This window comes from Ammospiza caudacuta, chromosome 2 (assembly GCF_027887145.1).
Source record: "Ammospiza caudacuta isolate bAmmCau1 chromosome 2, bAmmCau1.pri, whole genome shotgun sequence".
Lineage (NCBI taxonomy): Eukaryota > Metazoa > Chordata > Aves > Passeriformes > Passerellidae > Ammospiza > Ammospiza caudacuta.
The window spans coordinates 48,125,911-48,139,383 of record NC_080594.1 but is presented as its reverse complement, the minus strand read 5'-3'; the positions used below and the strand labels follow the sequence as shown (position 1 = coordinate 48,139,383).

The window sequence follows — 13,473 nt, the reverse complement described above, 5'->3', positions numbered from 1 at the left end:
CGAGCAGCACAAGATTCTAGGTACTGGGATATTAAAACAGAAAGTCATTGCATCAGATCTCATTGAAATACAACTGCCCCTGGAGATTCCAATTCAGATCAACTTCATGTCTTTAATTGCATGGGGCACTTGTGTGGTTCATAAAATTAGTGTTCAGGCAACTGTGCCCTTTTGGGGCAGATTTGATAGAACCATGGGTTTTTAGTGCAGGTTAAGTACTGTTCATTCATTTATAGCCGCACATAGTTCCTCAGATATCATCATTTTCTTGGAAGGGAATGTCTGCTAGTGCTAATGTGCTTGGAAAGCTCATAAAACCCAGAGGTAGCAGCAGCCTGTGCATCTTGCATTTGCTGACAGTTCACTGTGGGTTTCTCTGATGTGGCAGATTTACAGGGGTCATATTTCCACCTGGATGAGCTTGACCATAAATAATTCTCCCATCTTGTGTACAAACGTGATTTTCCTACAACACCCATATATTTCTCTGTCCCAATTCTCCCCCTGTCTCTCTGGTATTTTTCTTCAAACCACACCGTGGTCAAGGCAACAGAAAGAAAATCTTTTTATTAACATGCATGTTATTTTCTGAGCCTTCTATGTCTTTTTTGAGGGGGGTAGGGCTCAAGCAGGATTTTAGCTGGTGGTGATAATGGTGCAGTTTAAGGCTGATTAGGTGCAATTATACACCTTGTCTTTTCATTGTTCAGACCAACTCCGGCCAGAAATCCCCAGGCTCATGTTAAAACCCTGATAGCACGAGGAGCAGCACCTAGTAGGTGCCCCACAGCCTGGGCAATGTCGCAGTGTGCCTGCTTTGCGCTGTGGGGTGGCTTAGGCAGCAAGAGCCCTGTCCTCATGCCTGGCCTCACACCAGCCCATGCGGGATTTTCATCATCCTTGGACAAACACTGAGGGAGAGCTGGGTGATTTTCCCACTGGGAATCTCTTCACAGAGGAAGGTTAACCATCAGGCAGGGGCAGTTCTGGGAATTCTGCACAGGCTGCAATTGCATCCTGTCCCCAGCCTTGATCATGCCCTCAATTTTCAAAGTTCTCTCAAATCCAAATGAAATCCAAATGAAAACCAAAAAAAGTCATGATCTGCCAGAAAGAAACTCTTGGTTAAACTCTGAACAGTCTTTAGGGAAAGCCTATTTTTCCTGTTTCCCATTTTTGGCTGTTCTTAGCAGGTTCATTTACTTTTACCCTTTGAGATTAATCACGGTAAGGCACGAGATCCACTTGCTGCTCATGTCACACAGGGCAAGGAGCTCCAGGCTGCCTGTAGATTGCTCCTGTAGTCTGCATGCTTCCTCCTGGTCATTTCTGCTCCAGCAAGGGAGGCTTGTAAAACCCTCCCAGTCACTCCTGCCCGTTCACACCTCCTGCTCCAAACTTCCTGTCCACTTTTCTGCCAGAGGAGGTTAAGGAAAGGTGTGGAAACATTGGATGCACAGAAGAACTGAAGCTAACAAAAACACGTTGTCTGTATGTTTGCATATGTAAATATATTTGTGCTTCAAAGAGAAGAAAGCTTCTCCATCTTGGTCACAAAACAGCAAGATTTTGATCTATTTGCCTCTGTGAGAAGGTGAAAGTCAATATTCAATGAAGACTGTGGGAAATGTGCTCATGGTAGTAGATAAAAGAACACCTCTGTGCACGTGCAAGCATTTTGGAAAGCTTATGCAACATTTCCTTTTCAAATAAACAGATACATACAGCCCTGTTTCCAAAATGTCACCGAGAATATCACTTGCAAATGTTTTTGGAAAGGAGGTTGCCAAATTGCTAAATATATTCTGTGCTTAGAATAGGCATTTTGTACTGTTTCCTTTCTACCCTGATAAATCTTTTCTAAGCCCTCCCACAGAAACTCAAAGACCTGCCTGGGGACAGCATCCCGCTGCGTTGGGTGCTTGTCCCCACGTGTAGAGCTGGGTGCTGTGCCAGGGGAGGCCCATGGCCCTGCTCATGTCCACCTTGGTGCCAACCCCTCGCAGCACCGGCACCGTGGAGGAGCATGAAGGAGGAGAAGCAGGGACATGACCAAAGGGGTGGGAGTGGAAGGGCAGGAGAAGCTGTGAGAGCACCAGCACAAGCTCTGCACTGCATGGGGATGGTGCTCCCAGCTGGCCTGTGCCAAGGCCCAGAGGGGCAGAAACCAGCTGACATCATGGCTTTCAGAGACTCACGCTTTAAAAATTCAGAAGGCTTTTTAATATACTAGTCTGCCTCAGTGATGAATGGCCATCTGTCTGTAAATTAGTACAGGTAGCAAGAATGCATCATTTCAGGGTTTTTACACTTCAGCTGAAAGACCTTACACATGCAAAGAGGAAATGGTGCAACTCATGACATGTTAGCACACACACTGCATACAGACCTCTGCCCTACCCATCCACTGCTTTCCCAGGGATATCAGGGACAGCCTGCTGGGCTTTCTGGAATCAGACAGTGTCCTCCAAGAGCTATTTCCTGGTGGTCACAGGCATCTATGATTTTCTTTTTATTGGTCAGTTGTACAGTAGGGAGAAAAAGTCAGGTCAGATCCACGAAACCCCAGTGCTTCTGAGGAGGCAGAAGAACTCATTCTGCATTCCAGACTTAAATATTTAATCTTTCCTTACTTACATGATTCCACTGACTCACAAAAATAAGGGCACAAGGAGAGGGCAGATCTCAACATCAATCTCAACAAAGAGATCACTGAAGCACTATTACATTGACATGCTGAGCCTAAATAATGCATCCAGGGTAGCCACATAACATGGAACCAAATTCATAATTTACGACTATTTTATCATATATGGCAAGAGCCACCGCCACCAAGCTGCAGAAGCAGCACATTCATTCGTGCTTCCAGGAGGAGAACCAGATTGGGTTCTCCAGATGTAAAGTAATCTTGTTAAAACTGAATCTCTTCCCAATCCAATTCACCACGGGGATGTAAAAATTCATCTTGCAGAAGGAAAGACAGTGAAATGCTGCACATGAGATGGTAGGGTCTCTGCTTTTCCTTTTGTGATCAACGTGGGAGAAAATGCATTTAGAGTCTATAACAGCTAGAAAGGCTGGAGATAAAAATATCCTTCACAACACGTAGGAAGGGTTGAAAAGAACCTCCTGGGTGATCAGGAGTAGCCCCTCACTGCTGAAGACACCACATTTAATGAAGGTATACAATAATGGACGGCTGTATCAAACCACCACCATTTGGAGCGCTACACCTTCTGCTCCTGGCTGGCAGGGATCCTCCTCCCCTTCGGATCAGTACGATCAGTACGCTTTCTTCCCTTCACCAGCTGAGATTAATTTATAGCCTACTTACAACCATTTGTTCTTGAGCCAACACCATCCATTAGTGGAACTAGCGGTCCCTCCTCCTTATTGCTCACGGCTTCCCAGAGCACGATGGCATCCCCTTGGCGATGGCATCCCCTTGGCACTGGGAGCGCACTGGGAGCGCACTGGGAGCCTCTGGTGCCGTGGTCGCCGGGACCCCCAGAGCTGCCCCCAGCCCACTGCTCGCTCCTCAGACGGGAGGGCTCAGGGGAGAGCCATGCCTGGCGCTGAACCGGCTGTGCAGGGACATACGGGGCACCACAGTTCTGGCAGCACCCGCGCCACTCCTCCCGGGACCGCACAGCAGCTCCCGGTGCTCTGAGCCCGCACCGCCCACCACAGCGCCCTGTGCCCACAACACCCGCGCCACTTCGGGCACCGTGCAGCGCGCCCCCAGCGCTGTGACCCCCGCCATGCCCCGCAGAGCTGTGTCCCTGTCACACCCGTCCCGTTCCCGGGATCCCTCAGCTCCCGGCTCGCCGCCGTCCCCGCGCGCCCCCGGCCCCGCAGCGCGCGCAGGCGCGGGACGCGAGCGCGCGCACCGCCGCCCACCGCCCTCCCCGTCCGCCCGCGCCCCCCGGAGGCCGCGCATGCGCGCCTCCGCCCTGCCGCTGCGGGACCCCCCTGCCCGGAGCGGGCCCGGCGCGGCGGAGGGGGCGTGGCCTGCGAGGGCGTGTCCATCGGGGGCGTGTCCCGCGCGCGGGGGGCGTGGCGCGGCGCGGCGCGCCCTGTCCATGGTGCGGGCGGCGGCGGCGCGGGTGTCCCCGCGGCGGGAGCGCGGCGGCGCGGGGCTGTATGGACGTGATGTCCCCGCAACAGGAGCACCTCGGCCCGGCCCGCTCGTCCTCGGTGAGCGGCGAGACCAGGGGCTTCGCCGCCGCCGACAGCAAGAAGGTGAGGCCGCCCCCGGAGACCGCACGGGAAAGCGCCCCCCGGTCCTCGCCCGTGTCCCGGAGCTTCCCGCGGCGGGCACCGCCGGTCAGCGCGGCCACACCGCGCGCTCCGCCGCGCCATCTCCCCGCGTCCTGTACGCCGCCGTCGGAACCGGGCTCGGGGGAGCCGCTGGCGGAGCCGGGGCTGTCGGCGGGAAGGGTTCGTGCTCCCCGGGGAGCCGGTAGTGCGGCGGTGCCCGGTGACCGGTGGATAATCGGGCACCTCGGGGGTGGCTGCACGCAGGTCCCGGCAGCACGGGGAGGCTGCTCCGGGTGTCCGGGGTAGGTCCGGAGCGCCGCTGCTCAGCTGTCCCGGGCAGCTCGGAAGGGTTTGCCGGGTGCTGTGCGGTGCGGGCACGGGGCCTGGCTGCAGGGATCTCCCGGGCAGCTGGCGCGGAGGGTGCTGCTGCACGGATGTGCGGGACCGATAAAAGGGTTTGCTACATGGATCTCGTGGGGAAACCTAAAGGACGTTTTGCTGGATGTATTTCTGGAGGTTTTGCTCGGTGGATATCGGAGCTGGGGAATGGTTTGCAGAGCGGTTATCCAGGGGATCGAGGAGGGATCGGCTGCATGTGTGCCTGGAGAGGGCGAGGGAAGGGTTTGTTGGAGATGAGGGTGTTTGGTGGCTGCTCTCGCACGTGCTTTGTGCAAGAGGAATATAAGAAGCTCCCTGAAGAAGCACCTTGTGCACGGTGTATACAATTGGTAGCAGAGGAATCTCATCCCGTCTTCAACACTGGTTGTAAAATCTGTTTGATGTCTCAGATTGTTTTTCAGCATTTGACACAATCAAGTGCAAAATGCTGTCTTCTGCATACAGCCAAGCACTTGTTTCTGCCTTTTACTTAGCTGTAACGAGCTGTGATAACCAGATTCTTCCTGCTGTATAAAACAGGAATTCTCTTTTTCTCTAGGGTTTAGCAAGTGCTGAAATGTTTTTCTATCCAAAGTAGAGCTGGTACCTTGCTGCCTTGCAGATTTTGCTTCACAATGACATTTAAATCTATTCACTGCCTTGTCTTTAGAGGTGCACTTCAGACCACTGCCAAATAGGCTGGCAGGATTAGAATGACTGGCCAGGTTTCAGTGTCTCTTAGTAAATCTGTCCACCTGGTGACAATTTAGGATGGTAGTAAAGTCTGAGCTTGTGTCCAACGCTGTGGCTGAGCAGTCCCTGGGATTTTGCTGGCCGTGGCACAGCAGTGCTGATGGGTCTCTTTGGACTGGGAGGTGATGCTGTGTGTTTCCATGGATTGTGTCCCACCAAGCCACATAGCCACAAGTCCAGCCTGACTGCAGCCCTGGGGACCTCTTCTTATGGCAGCTGCTGTCAGTGGTGGAATGGTTGCCTGGAGAGAGTTTTGCCACGATTTCTACTACACTTAAAGTACTGCAGTTAATACCTGATTGGTTTCTGAACTGGGCATGTGATACACCTACACAAGGTGGTGGAGTACCTTCTGCTGCCCAGCTGGGCAAAATGATGGAGCAGATACTCACTCTTTCCAAGTGCTGTGATCTAATTTCAGATGGCTACATGTGCAGCTTTGATTTTTATCAAACATTTATTTCATTTTTGCTGAAGACAGAACACCTTGTACCTTCCAACCTGGCAGAGCCCTGATGCTAGGCACCCAGCTGAAATGAGAAGTTATGTTCGAGTACTGCGAAGATGAACGCTTTTATCGTGCAAGTTCCACTTCATTATTCAGCATTCTGAGGACAAATATTAATGGTAGCACTTGTGTTTCCCATTCCTGCTCCAGAGAGCCCACAGTCGAAGGAATGCAGACCTTGTTTTTGCCAACGCTGACAAGAGAGCAGGGATATTACTTTTTACGGATCTTGGCAGCCCTTTTGGAATTCCTCAGCGTGGAGGCACATGCAGCGGGGGTACAGATGGAGATCCTCCTGTGGAGAAGCAGCTTGAGACCCTGGCTGGGCCCTGCAGCATATGGCAGCTTTGTACACCGTGCACAACCAGCATAGGCAGCCACCAACATCCAGCCAGCAGCCCAGCTGCTTGTCCACAGTTGTGGTGCTTCCTTGAGACGCTAGCATGTCACCTCTTTGTGTCTCTCTGGGGAAGAAGATTCCTGCCTTTATCCGTGTACAGGAAGGGAGTACTCCTAATTTTGCCTGAAGCTGAATCTCAGTGACAGTTCAAATATTTCTTTTACTGTTTGGGTCCTTTGGACTCTATATACGCCTCTTTCTTGTCTTCTACTCAGTGCCAATGCATCATTTTTTCACAACATGGAAAATCTTTTTTGGTAACAGGGATCTTACCTTGTTTGTATTGGTTGCATTCAGTGAAATGAAAGAATGTGTTAGCAAGAAATCAGTTTTGATGCTGGTGACACAACATGTCAATTAAACAATTTTGTTGCAAATATGTATTTAACAGCACTGTTTTGCTTTCTGGCAAAAGCTACCTCTAAATATGTGATGCTAGTCGACCACTGAGCCTTTCTCCCTTTTTATTATTGTGACTATGTTTGCTCAGATTAGCTGAGATTTGCTGCATTGTTCTGTGGTTTCTGAACTCCTACTTCATCTTCCACTTGGCTGTCAAAACCAAGCTGAAGGATCACGTGCTTGATCACACCACAGAACCAGAACAGGGACAGAAAATGTCTAGGGCTTTTTTCATGTATTTTATGTGACCATTTAAACTAATATCCTGGAAACGTTTCTGTGCCTGTTCTTGGCATGCAAAATAATTTGCACTGCTAACCTACCTCACAGTCAGTGGGAGGTTCTCTCTGTTAAATGCTTACAACACTCTGCTAAAAGGTGACATTGAAGTGCAGTGTTTTAGTTAATGCTTTTGGAAAATTCTGGGCTAGTTTCCCTCCTTTACTGGACTTACTGGAGTCACTGGAGTCACCATGTGTGATTGACCTACAGAGAAGTTTTGTATTGACGGTTTAGCTTAGAAACCAATACCAATAAATTGATGCAACTGAAGTGGATTGCAGTAGCATGAGTAAAAGTGATTATACTGATAGAGCTTATTTCTACAAATTTGTCAAAACAAACCATGCAGCAGAGATGTCTTTTATGCCAATGTAACTGTGTCAGCAGTAGCAGCTGGGTCATTTAACCATATTTATAATTTCCTGGTGTTTCACTTCTCTCTTCTCAGAGGGGCTAGATTCCAACCAACCCTGAATATTTTATGCAGAACAATATCTGGTAGCTCAAGGAGTCAGTCCTAGGATTTTTGCTGCATCCTTGAAGATTTCAAGTAAATTCTTATAATGTTTTGGAGGCTCAGCAATTAATATTTACATCTACAAAGTGTGCAAAAAATTAACCATTTTGAATACTAATCAAAGTAGCATTTATGGTTTGAGACTTGAAATCTGGCAATTCCATCACTGTAAATACGTGTTTCTTTGTGATTCTGGTCACAAATGCAGCAACAGTTTACTGGCAGGGAAAAGAGAGTTCTAGTGTTCCTCAACAGTGTATTAAATGGACAAATTCAAGCAAATTAATGGCATTGGAAGAGTAATAATTCATAATCTTCATCCCTTGTTTTACTCTGAAAAGATGAATCAAGTATGTATTTGCCATTATATTGTATGATACCTTGATCTCATGCCAAGAGATTTATCTTTTTTAAGATAAATCTCCTTAAGCAGGGATTTCTTCTTCCTGCAAGATTCTGTCCTGGCTGAGGATGTGGTGGGTTGTTTCTAAAATCACACCTGGTAGTGCTGGAAATTTCAGACACATAGAAACACTTCTGGCATTATTTAGTGAAGTGATGAACAATTCCTATCATCCTGCAGATATATCCTGGAGCTATTTTGTCTCTGATGAGGACTGAAAAAGCTCCTACTTTAATGAAATCACCTGCAAAGTGGGTCATTAGGTTAAAATCACCTTGGTAGGGTGTGCTGGCTTGTGGTAACTTCCTGTGGTGATGTGCCTCCTGGTGCTGATTTAATTACTAACTAGTGTTAGCAATCCTTCATTTCTCTGTCCATGAGAGAACCTGAAAATTATGCAGAAAACAATGTGTGCTAGTTCTTGAGTTTCCTATTCCTGGGTTTTTTGTTTGCCCTTCCTGGTGGCACTAGGAAAGAGAGGGGCACAGTAGGTCATGTGGGATGTAACACCCAAGAACCACAAATAAAAAATTATTGCCTTTTTACTTAATGTTGCTTGAAGTAGGGATGTGGAGTGGGGGGAATCTCCTCTCTCTGTCATCTCTAAACTGCTGCTGAGAAAGTCTGTACATACAGAAACTGGGGCAGAATTTTATCCATGTATTAACCTTCATGCTTTGTGGCAAGCTTGAAAGGAAACTTTGGGCTTCAGCAAGACCATCACAAACAGAGTCACTGGTCTGAACAGTGCCCTGACTCAGTGCAGGACCCACAAGCAGCATACTCAATGTTCCCCTCCTCTGTGATGTGTTTCCTGATCTTTCACATCTTCATCTTGTGATGTAGATGAGTGGAATCTTATGAAGACATCCATATAAGTGCTTCCAAAGATTTGTATCCTTCGGGAAGAATGGTGAAACATGTTTTGTTCCTGGTTTCTTTTATCCATTTTTCTTTCTACTCCGAGATAGCCTTCAGCCTTTGCTGTGCTCTCTGGCAGCTGCTGTTCCATGAGGATGTGCTTTTGGGTCCACTGTGTTGGTAGCTCTTTTGTCTTGTGCCCCTGCAATTGTTTTCTGCACAATTATCCATCCAAAAATGGCTTTCTTTCTAGGAAGGTCCTTGTAAGTAAAAGTATTCTGCCAGCATAAACAAAAGCACATAGTTTTGTCACCTGCTCTGCCCTTATGGTAAATGGGTCTCTCTACATCTCTGCTGCTTGAGCCAGCAGTTCAAATGCAGTCATCTTCTCACCCTGTTTTTGAGGGCTCAAGAATGCTATAGGTCAGCATAGGTCCATTTCTTCCTTTAACAAAGTATAAGAATTCTTGTTATTTTTGGTACTTTTTGACAACTCTAGTCTGTAAGTCTAACAAATACTGGATTTTAGTAGGTAGGAAAATATAATCTATTGCCTCTCATAAGTGCTCCAGTGATACAGGGGTAAGAGTGATGCCCAGCTATTCTGCAAAATTAACTGCTATATGCTGAGGGTTGTTGTGATTTTTCTGATTTTCAGGCATTTAGGTGAAACTTAAAAACTGCCCCACAGTTTCAGGTATGGATTTGTTGTCAGTGCTTTGGTTGATATCTAGCTAAACCAGGAGTGTGTGCCACAGATATGTTTTGTTGCTCAGACAACAAGAGCAGAGTTTGCATGGGTGAAATCCCTTGCAGTTAACTTAAATACATTTAGAGAGTAGGATTTGTTAAAATCGGACTTCCTTTCGTTAGAAAAATAAAGCAGTGAAAGGGAGAGCTTAGCCACTTGAAAGCAATCCTCAGCTCGAGGCATTGGCACATCTGAGAGCTGTCCCTGTCACCCAGTTAAATGACCCAGGCAGATGTCCCAGCCTTGACCCATTTCTGGAGTGAGCCTGTAAATCAGGAGCCTGAAATCCTTCAGTGTCTGGGGAGGCTTTAACAAGGTTATCTGCACATTGCTGAGGAGGCATTTCTGCTGTGTTTACCTGTCACTCAGGAACTAAGTAAATTTTTCGACTGTTTTGTGTGTCTGTTCTTAAACAGACATCAAGCAACATTTTCTCATCCTAAGCTCAAACCACTGCAAGAAGACAGTTCTTCCCTGAGTTACTGAGCATACATGTTTTTCTATTCCCTGTCCTTTGCTCAGATAGCAAGGAGAGGATTGATGATGATTATTTTCTTGGTCACCTTGCTTTTCTTTTACAGTCAGTGGAGAAAAACTTCTTCAGACAAGATGAGCCGTGCCCTAAATTGTCCTTTTCTCTCTGTCAGCTCTAAAAGGAGCACAGGGCAGACAGCTCAGGTGTGTGAGTCAGAGGCTGGGGAGAGGAATCTTCCTGCCTGTGTCTCACCATGGCACGGGTCAGGCAGCACAACCTGGCAATGTGGGCAGTGTGTTCCTGGGGATTCACTGCACACAGCCCCTGGCTTAGCCTGCCTGCTCTCACCAGTAGCTGCAGCAGGGTATCCACTTAGTGCATAATTTTTAACTTCTCTAGACACTTGAAAATATTATAAACACTCTATATGCATTACTTAACACCACAAAATAAATAGTAAGTACCATTATTTTTTTTCATACATTCTTTATTTAATTCACACTCTGCCATTCTCTTTAGAAGCGTGATATAGTAAAGTGATACATGTAAAGTGCAGGAACAGTTCCAGATTTTTTGGTCTTACCATGTGTTACCTTTCCACAGTGGAAATCAATGTTGCAACTTGGCAATATATTGATTTATATAAATTTCAAATAGTGCCATCATCCGCTTCCACTGTGAGGCAAATTAGTTGAATACTGGCATCCAGGAATAGATTTTTCCCCAAGCTGATGACTTGGGAGATACTTGTGCAAGTTTTACTGTAACCCATGGGGGTTTCTGAGGAGAGACAACATATTTTCAGTGATGTTTTGCAAGCTTTCTGTCTTCAGCATGGTGGGCTGGTCTGCTCATAAACCGCCTACCATCACGGTTTACAAAACAGTGTGTCAGATTGTAGGTCTGATTGATATCTGATGTAAATTCATTCTTCTCCAGTCTACAGGACTATGACTTTTTTTATACCACAGGAGAAACTGGCCAAATACTACCACCAGTCCAACAACTGAAATTGCAAAACCTTTTTGTTTCTGTTAAGAAGTGAAGACAACCACAACCAGAAATGCAGAAAGTATGAAGTTAAACCTGAATCGGAGGGGAAGGGGCAGCAACTCCAGCTTTTGGATGTGAGGAAGACAGAAGTAACTCTAGTTTGTCCTGACTGACACAAGATTATCATCTTTGCATCTGGCACACTGTAAACATTCATCATTGATACTGATTTTATGATACATTTCACATGGGCGTGACTCAGCCAGCAAGTATGAGAATTTCTGTCTGTGTTGACCTTTCTAATATTTAGATGAAAAAATGGGAGGTAATGATGTGGGACACATGTTGAGAAATGCTTCTCTGTGTCCCATGCTTAGATAATTGGTCAGTGCATCTCCTTTTCCTCCCAAACATCTGCTCTCACAACAGCTGTTCAGGATATATCTCCTCTTCTCCACATTGCCATCCTTGCACATAATAAAAGCAATATAAATGAGGATAGCAGGCAACTGGATCCAACTTAAAGAAAAGTGAATTTATCCTCTCCCTTCTCAAAGTGAATCAATTCAAATTGTCATAATGGTCACTTATTTTCTCTTCCCAAACTCTGTACGTAGCAAAACAGAAATAAAACACCCCTTTCTGTCTGTAATCAATGTCTCTGTGTAATGTGTTTATTTGCATACAGCTGACCTGACTCACTTGAGTGCTGTGAAAATTTTCCTTTTCTCATCAGTGATCTTTTTATGTTTTGAGGCTATTTTTTTTTCTGTTAAGATATGCTTAGTAGCTGTGCTAAGAGTTTGCCCCGAGAGGCTGTGGAATCTCATCCTTGGAGGTGTCCCAGGGTGGCCTGCTTGAATGGGTCTTGCTGTCAGCAGGTTCAGAGAGGCTGGCTCACAGACCTCTGGGATCCCCCTAACCAAGATAATCTCTGCCAGTTATTGGAGCTCTTCCTAAATTTGCTGTAGTCTAGACTTTGCTTTGGTCTTCAGACATTTGAGTCAAGACTAGAATCTCGCTGGCACAGGTGCTATTCAGCACTGCTAACCCAAGCATGAAAAATAATGCTGTAATTGCCATAGATTTTAAAATACTGCAGGTTTTTTCCCAGTGGCTTTCTTTTCAGACCTGAAGATCTCTTTCAAAATGTAATCAAACTTCCACTGCATTTGCAGGAGCTGAGATGCTCCAGTTTTTATGCCCCCAAAAAGCCACCTGCCCAGTAATGTGTAAATTGCAGTAAATTTCCCACTGGGAGGTGATGCTTTATATTAACTTCTGAAATCTGCCTGTTGTGTGACATGTGGCTGGTCTTCTGTGGCATATTACACTGCATTGTTACACAGATTTCCTTTTGTCTTTGTATTTGCAGGTGTGCTACTTTTAAAACCTCTAACAGCTTTTCAGATTAGCTAGCAGTAAGACAAACAGATTTAATTCACTAGAACAATTTATCTTATTTAGCTATTTAAAAAACTATTTAAAAGGGACATTTCTTTTGTTAGTAATCTCTTAGTATCCAGTTATAGTCCAATTGGAGGCAGCTAAATGTTCCAAGACTTAATTTATCAGTCTTCTCTATAAGAGAAGGTTATTTTTTGATAAAATATGGAGGAGGAGATAATTTTTAAAGGCAAATTGAAATTACACAGTTGAATTTATAACAATTGCTGCACAATAGCTGTAACTGAGTGGCAAAACAAACAAGCGTGCTCTGCATCAATAAAGAGAGAACCAAAAAACTGACACAATAACAGATGGACTGCAGTGAGTAAAATAAATGCACTTGTCACAAGTGAGTAAAATATGCAGAGTTTCTCCGAGGGGAGCACACTGTGCACCTGCCCAAACAGAACGAGTGCCACGTCCAGCACATACATTGGCAGAAGAATCAGTTGTTCCCACTGTCCTGACATATTTGTCCTGGTAGTCAGAGGTTATTTCTGGTATGAAGGAAGAGAGTCATGCTCTGTGATTAGCTGAGAGCAGGGATTTCATGGCTGTCAGAGGTTCACCTGTTTGTGGGCTCTCAGTGGTGCTGTAAGGTACCACTGCATCGTTGGATATTATCCTGTCAGGGTCTCAGGAGGAGTTTGACCCTGGTTCTTTTGTTCCCCAGTTTATTCTGAAAAGTATTTGAGCTAAATAAGGTAACAGTCACCCTTCTGGTGGAGGGTCAGTGAGAGGAGAGGTCGTGCACCTTGGCAGCAGGCTGCACAACCAGTTCAAGACAGCCCTCCAGGGTTAGGGCCAGGACTGCTCTGCTGGTCCTGCTTCTGGCTGCAGGAGGGAGACTGAATGCATTGTGGTGAACACATGTGCGTTCAGGAAAATGTGTGTTTTTGTCTCCTGTGGGTGCTTTTGAAAATTTCTACCTCTGGGGAAAACTGTGGTATTTATTTGCTCAGAATTTTTATTGTAGTGTTCAACTTCACTGACTGGAAATCCATGCTCTCTTGTTAGCTACTGACATTTTCATCTCTTCCT

The 13,473-nt window shown here is 46.3% G+C and overlaps 1 protein-coding gene across 1 annotated transcript in view; it reads left to right on the top strand.

Moving 5' to 3' along the window:
- The first annotated feature begins 4,143 nt into the window (after positions 1-4,143).
- Positions 4,144-13,473, top strand: part of ARHGAP20 (Rho GTPase activating protein 20) — a 56,494-nt gene continuing 47,164 nt past the window's right edge. Inside the window, exon 1 of the mRNA XM_058800160.1 lies at positions 4,144-4,242. Coding sequence (XP_058656143.1) covers positions 4,144-4,242 — 99 coding nt within the window. The remainder of the gene's footprint in view (positions 4,243-13,473) is intronic.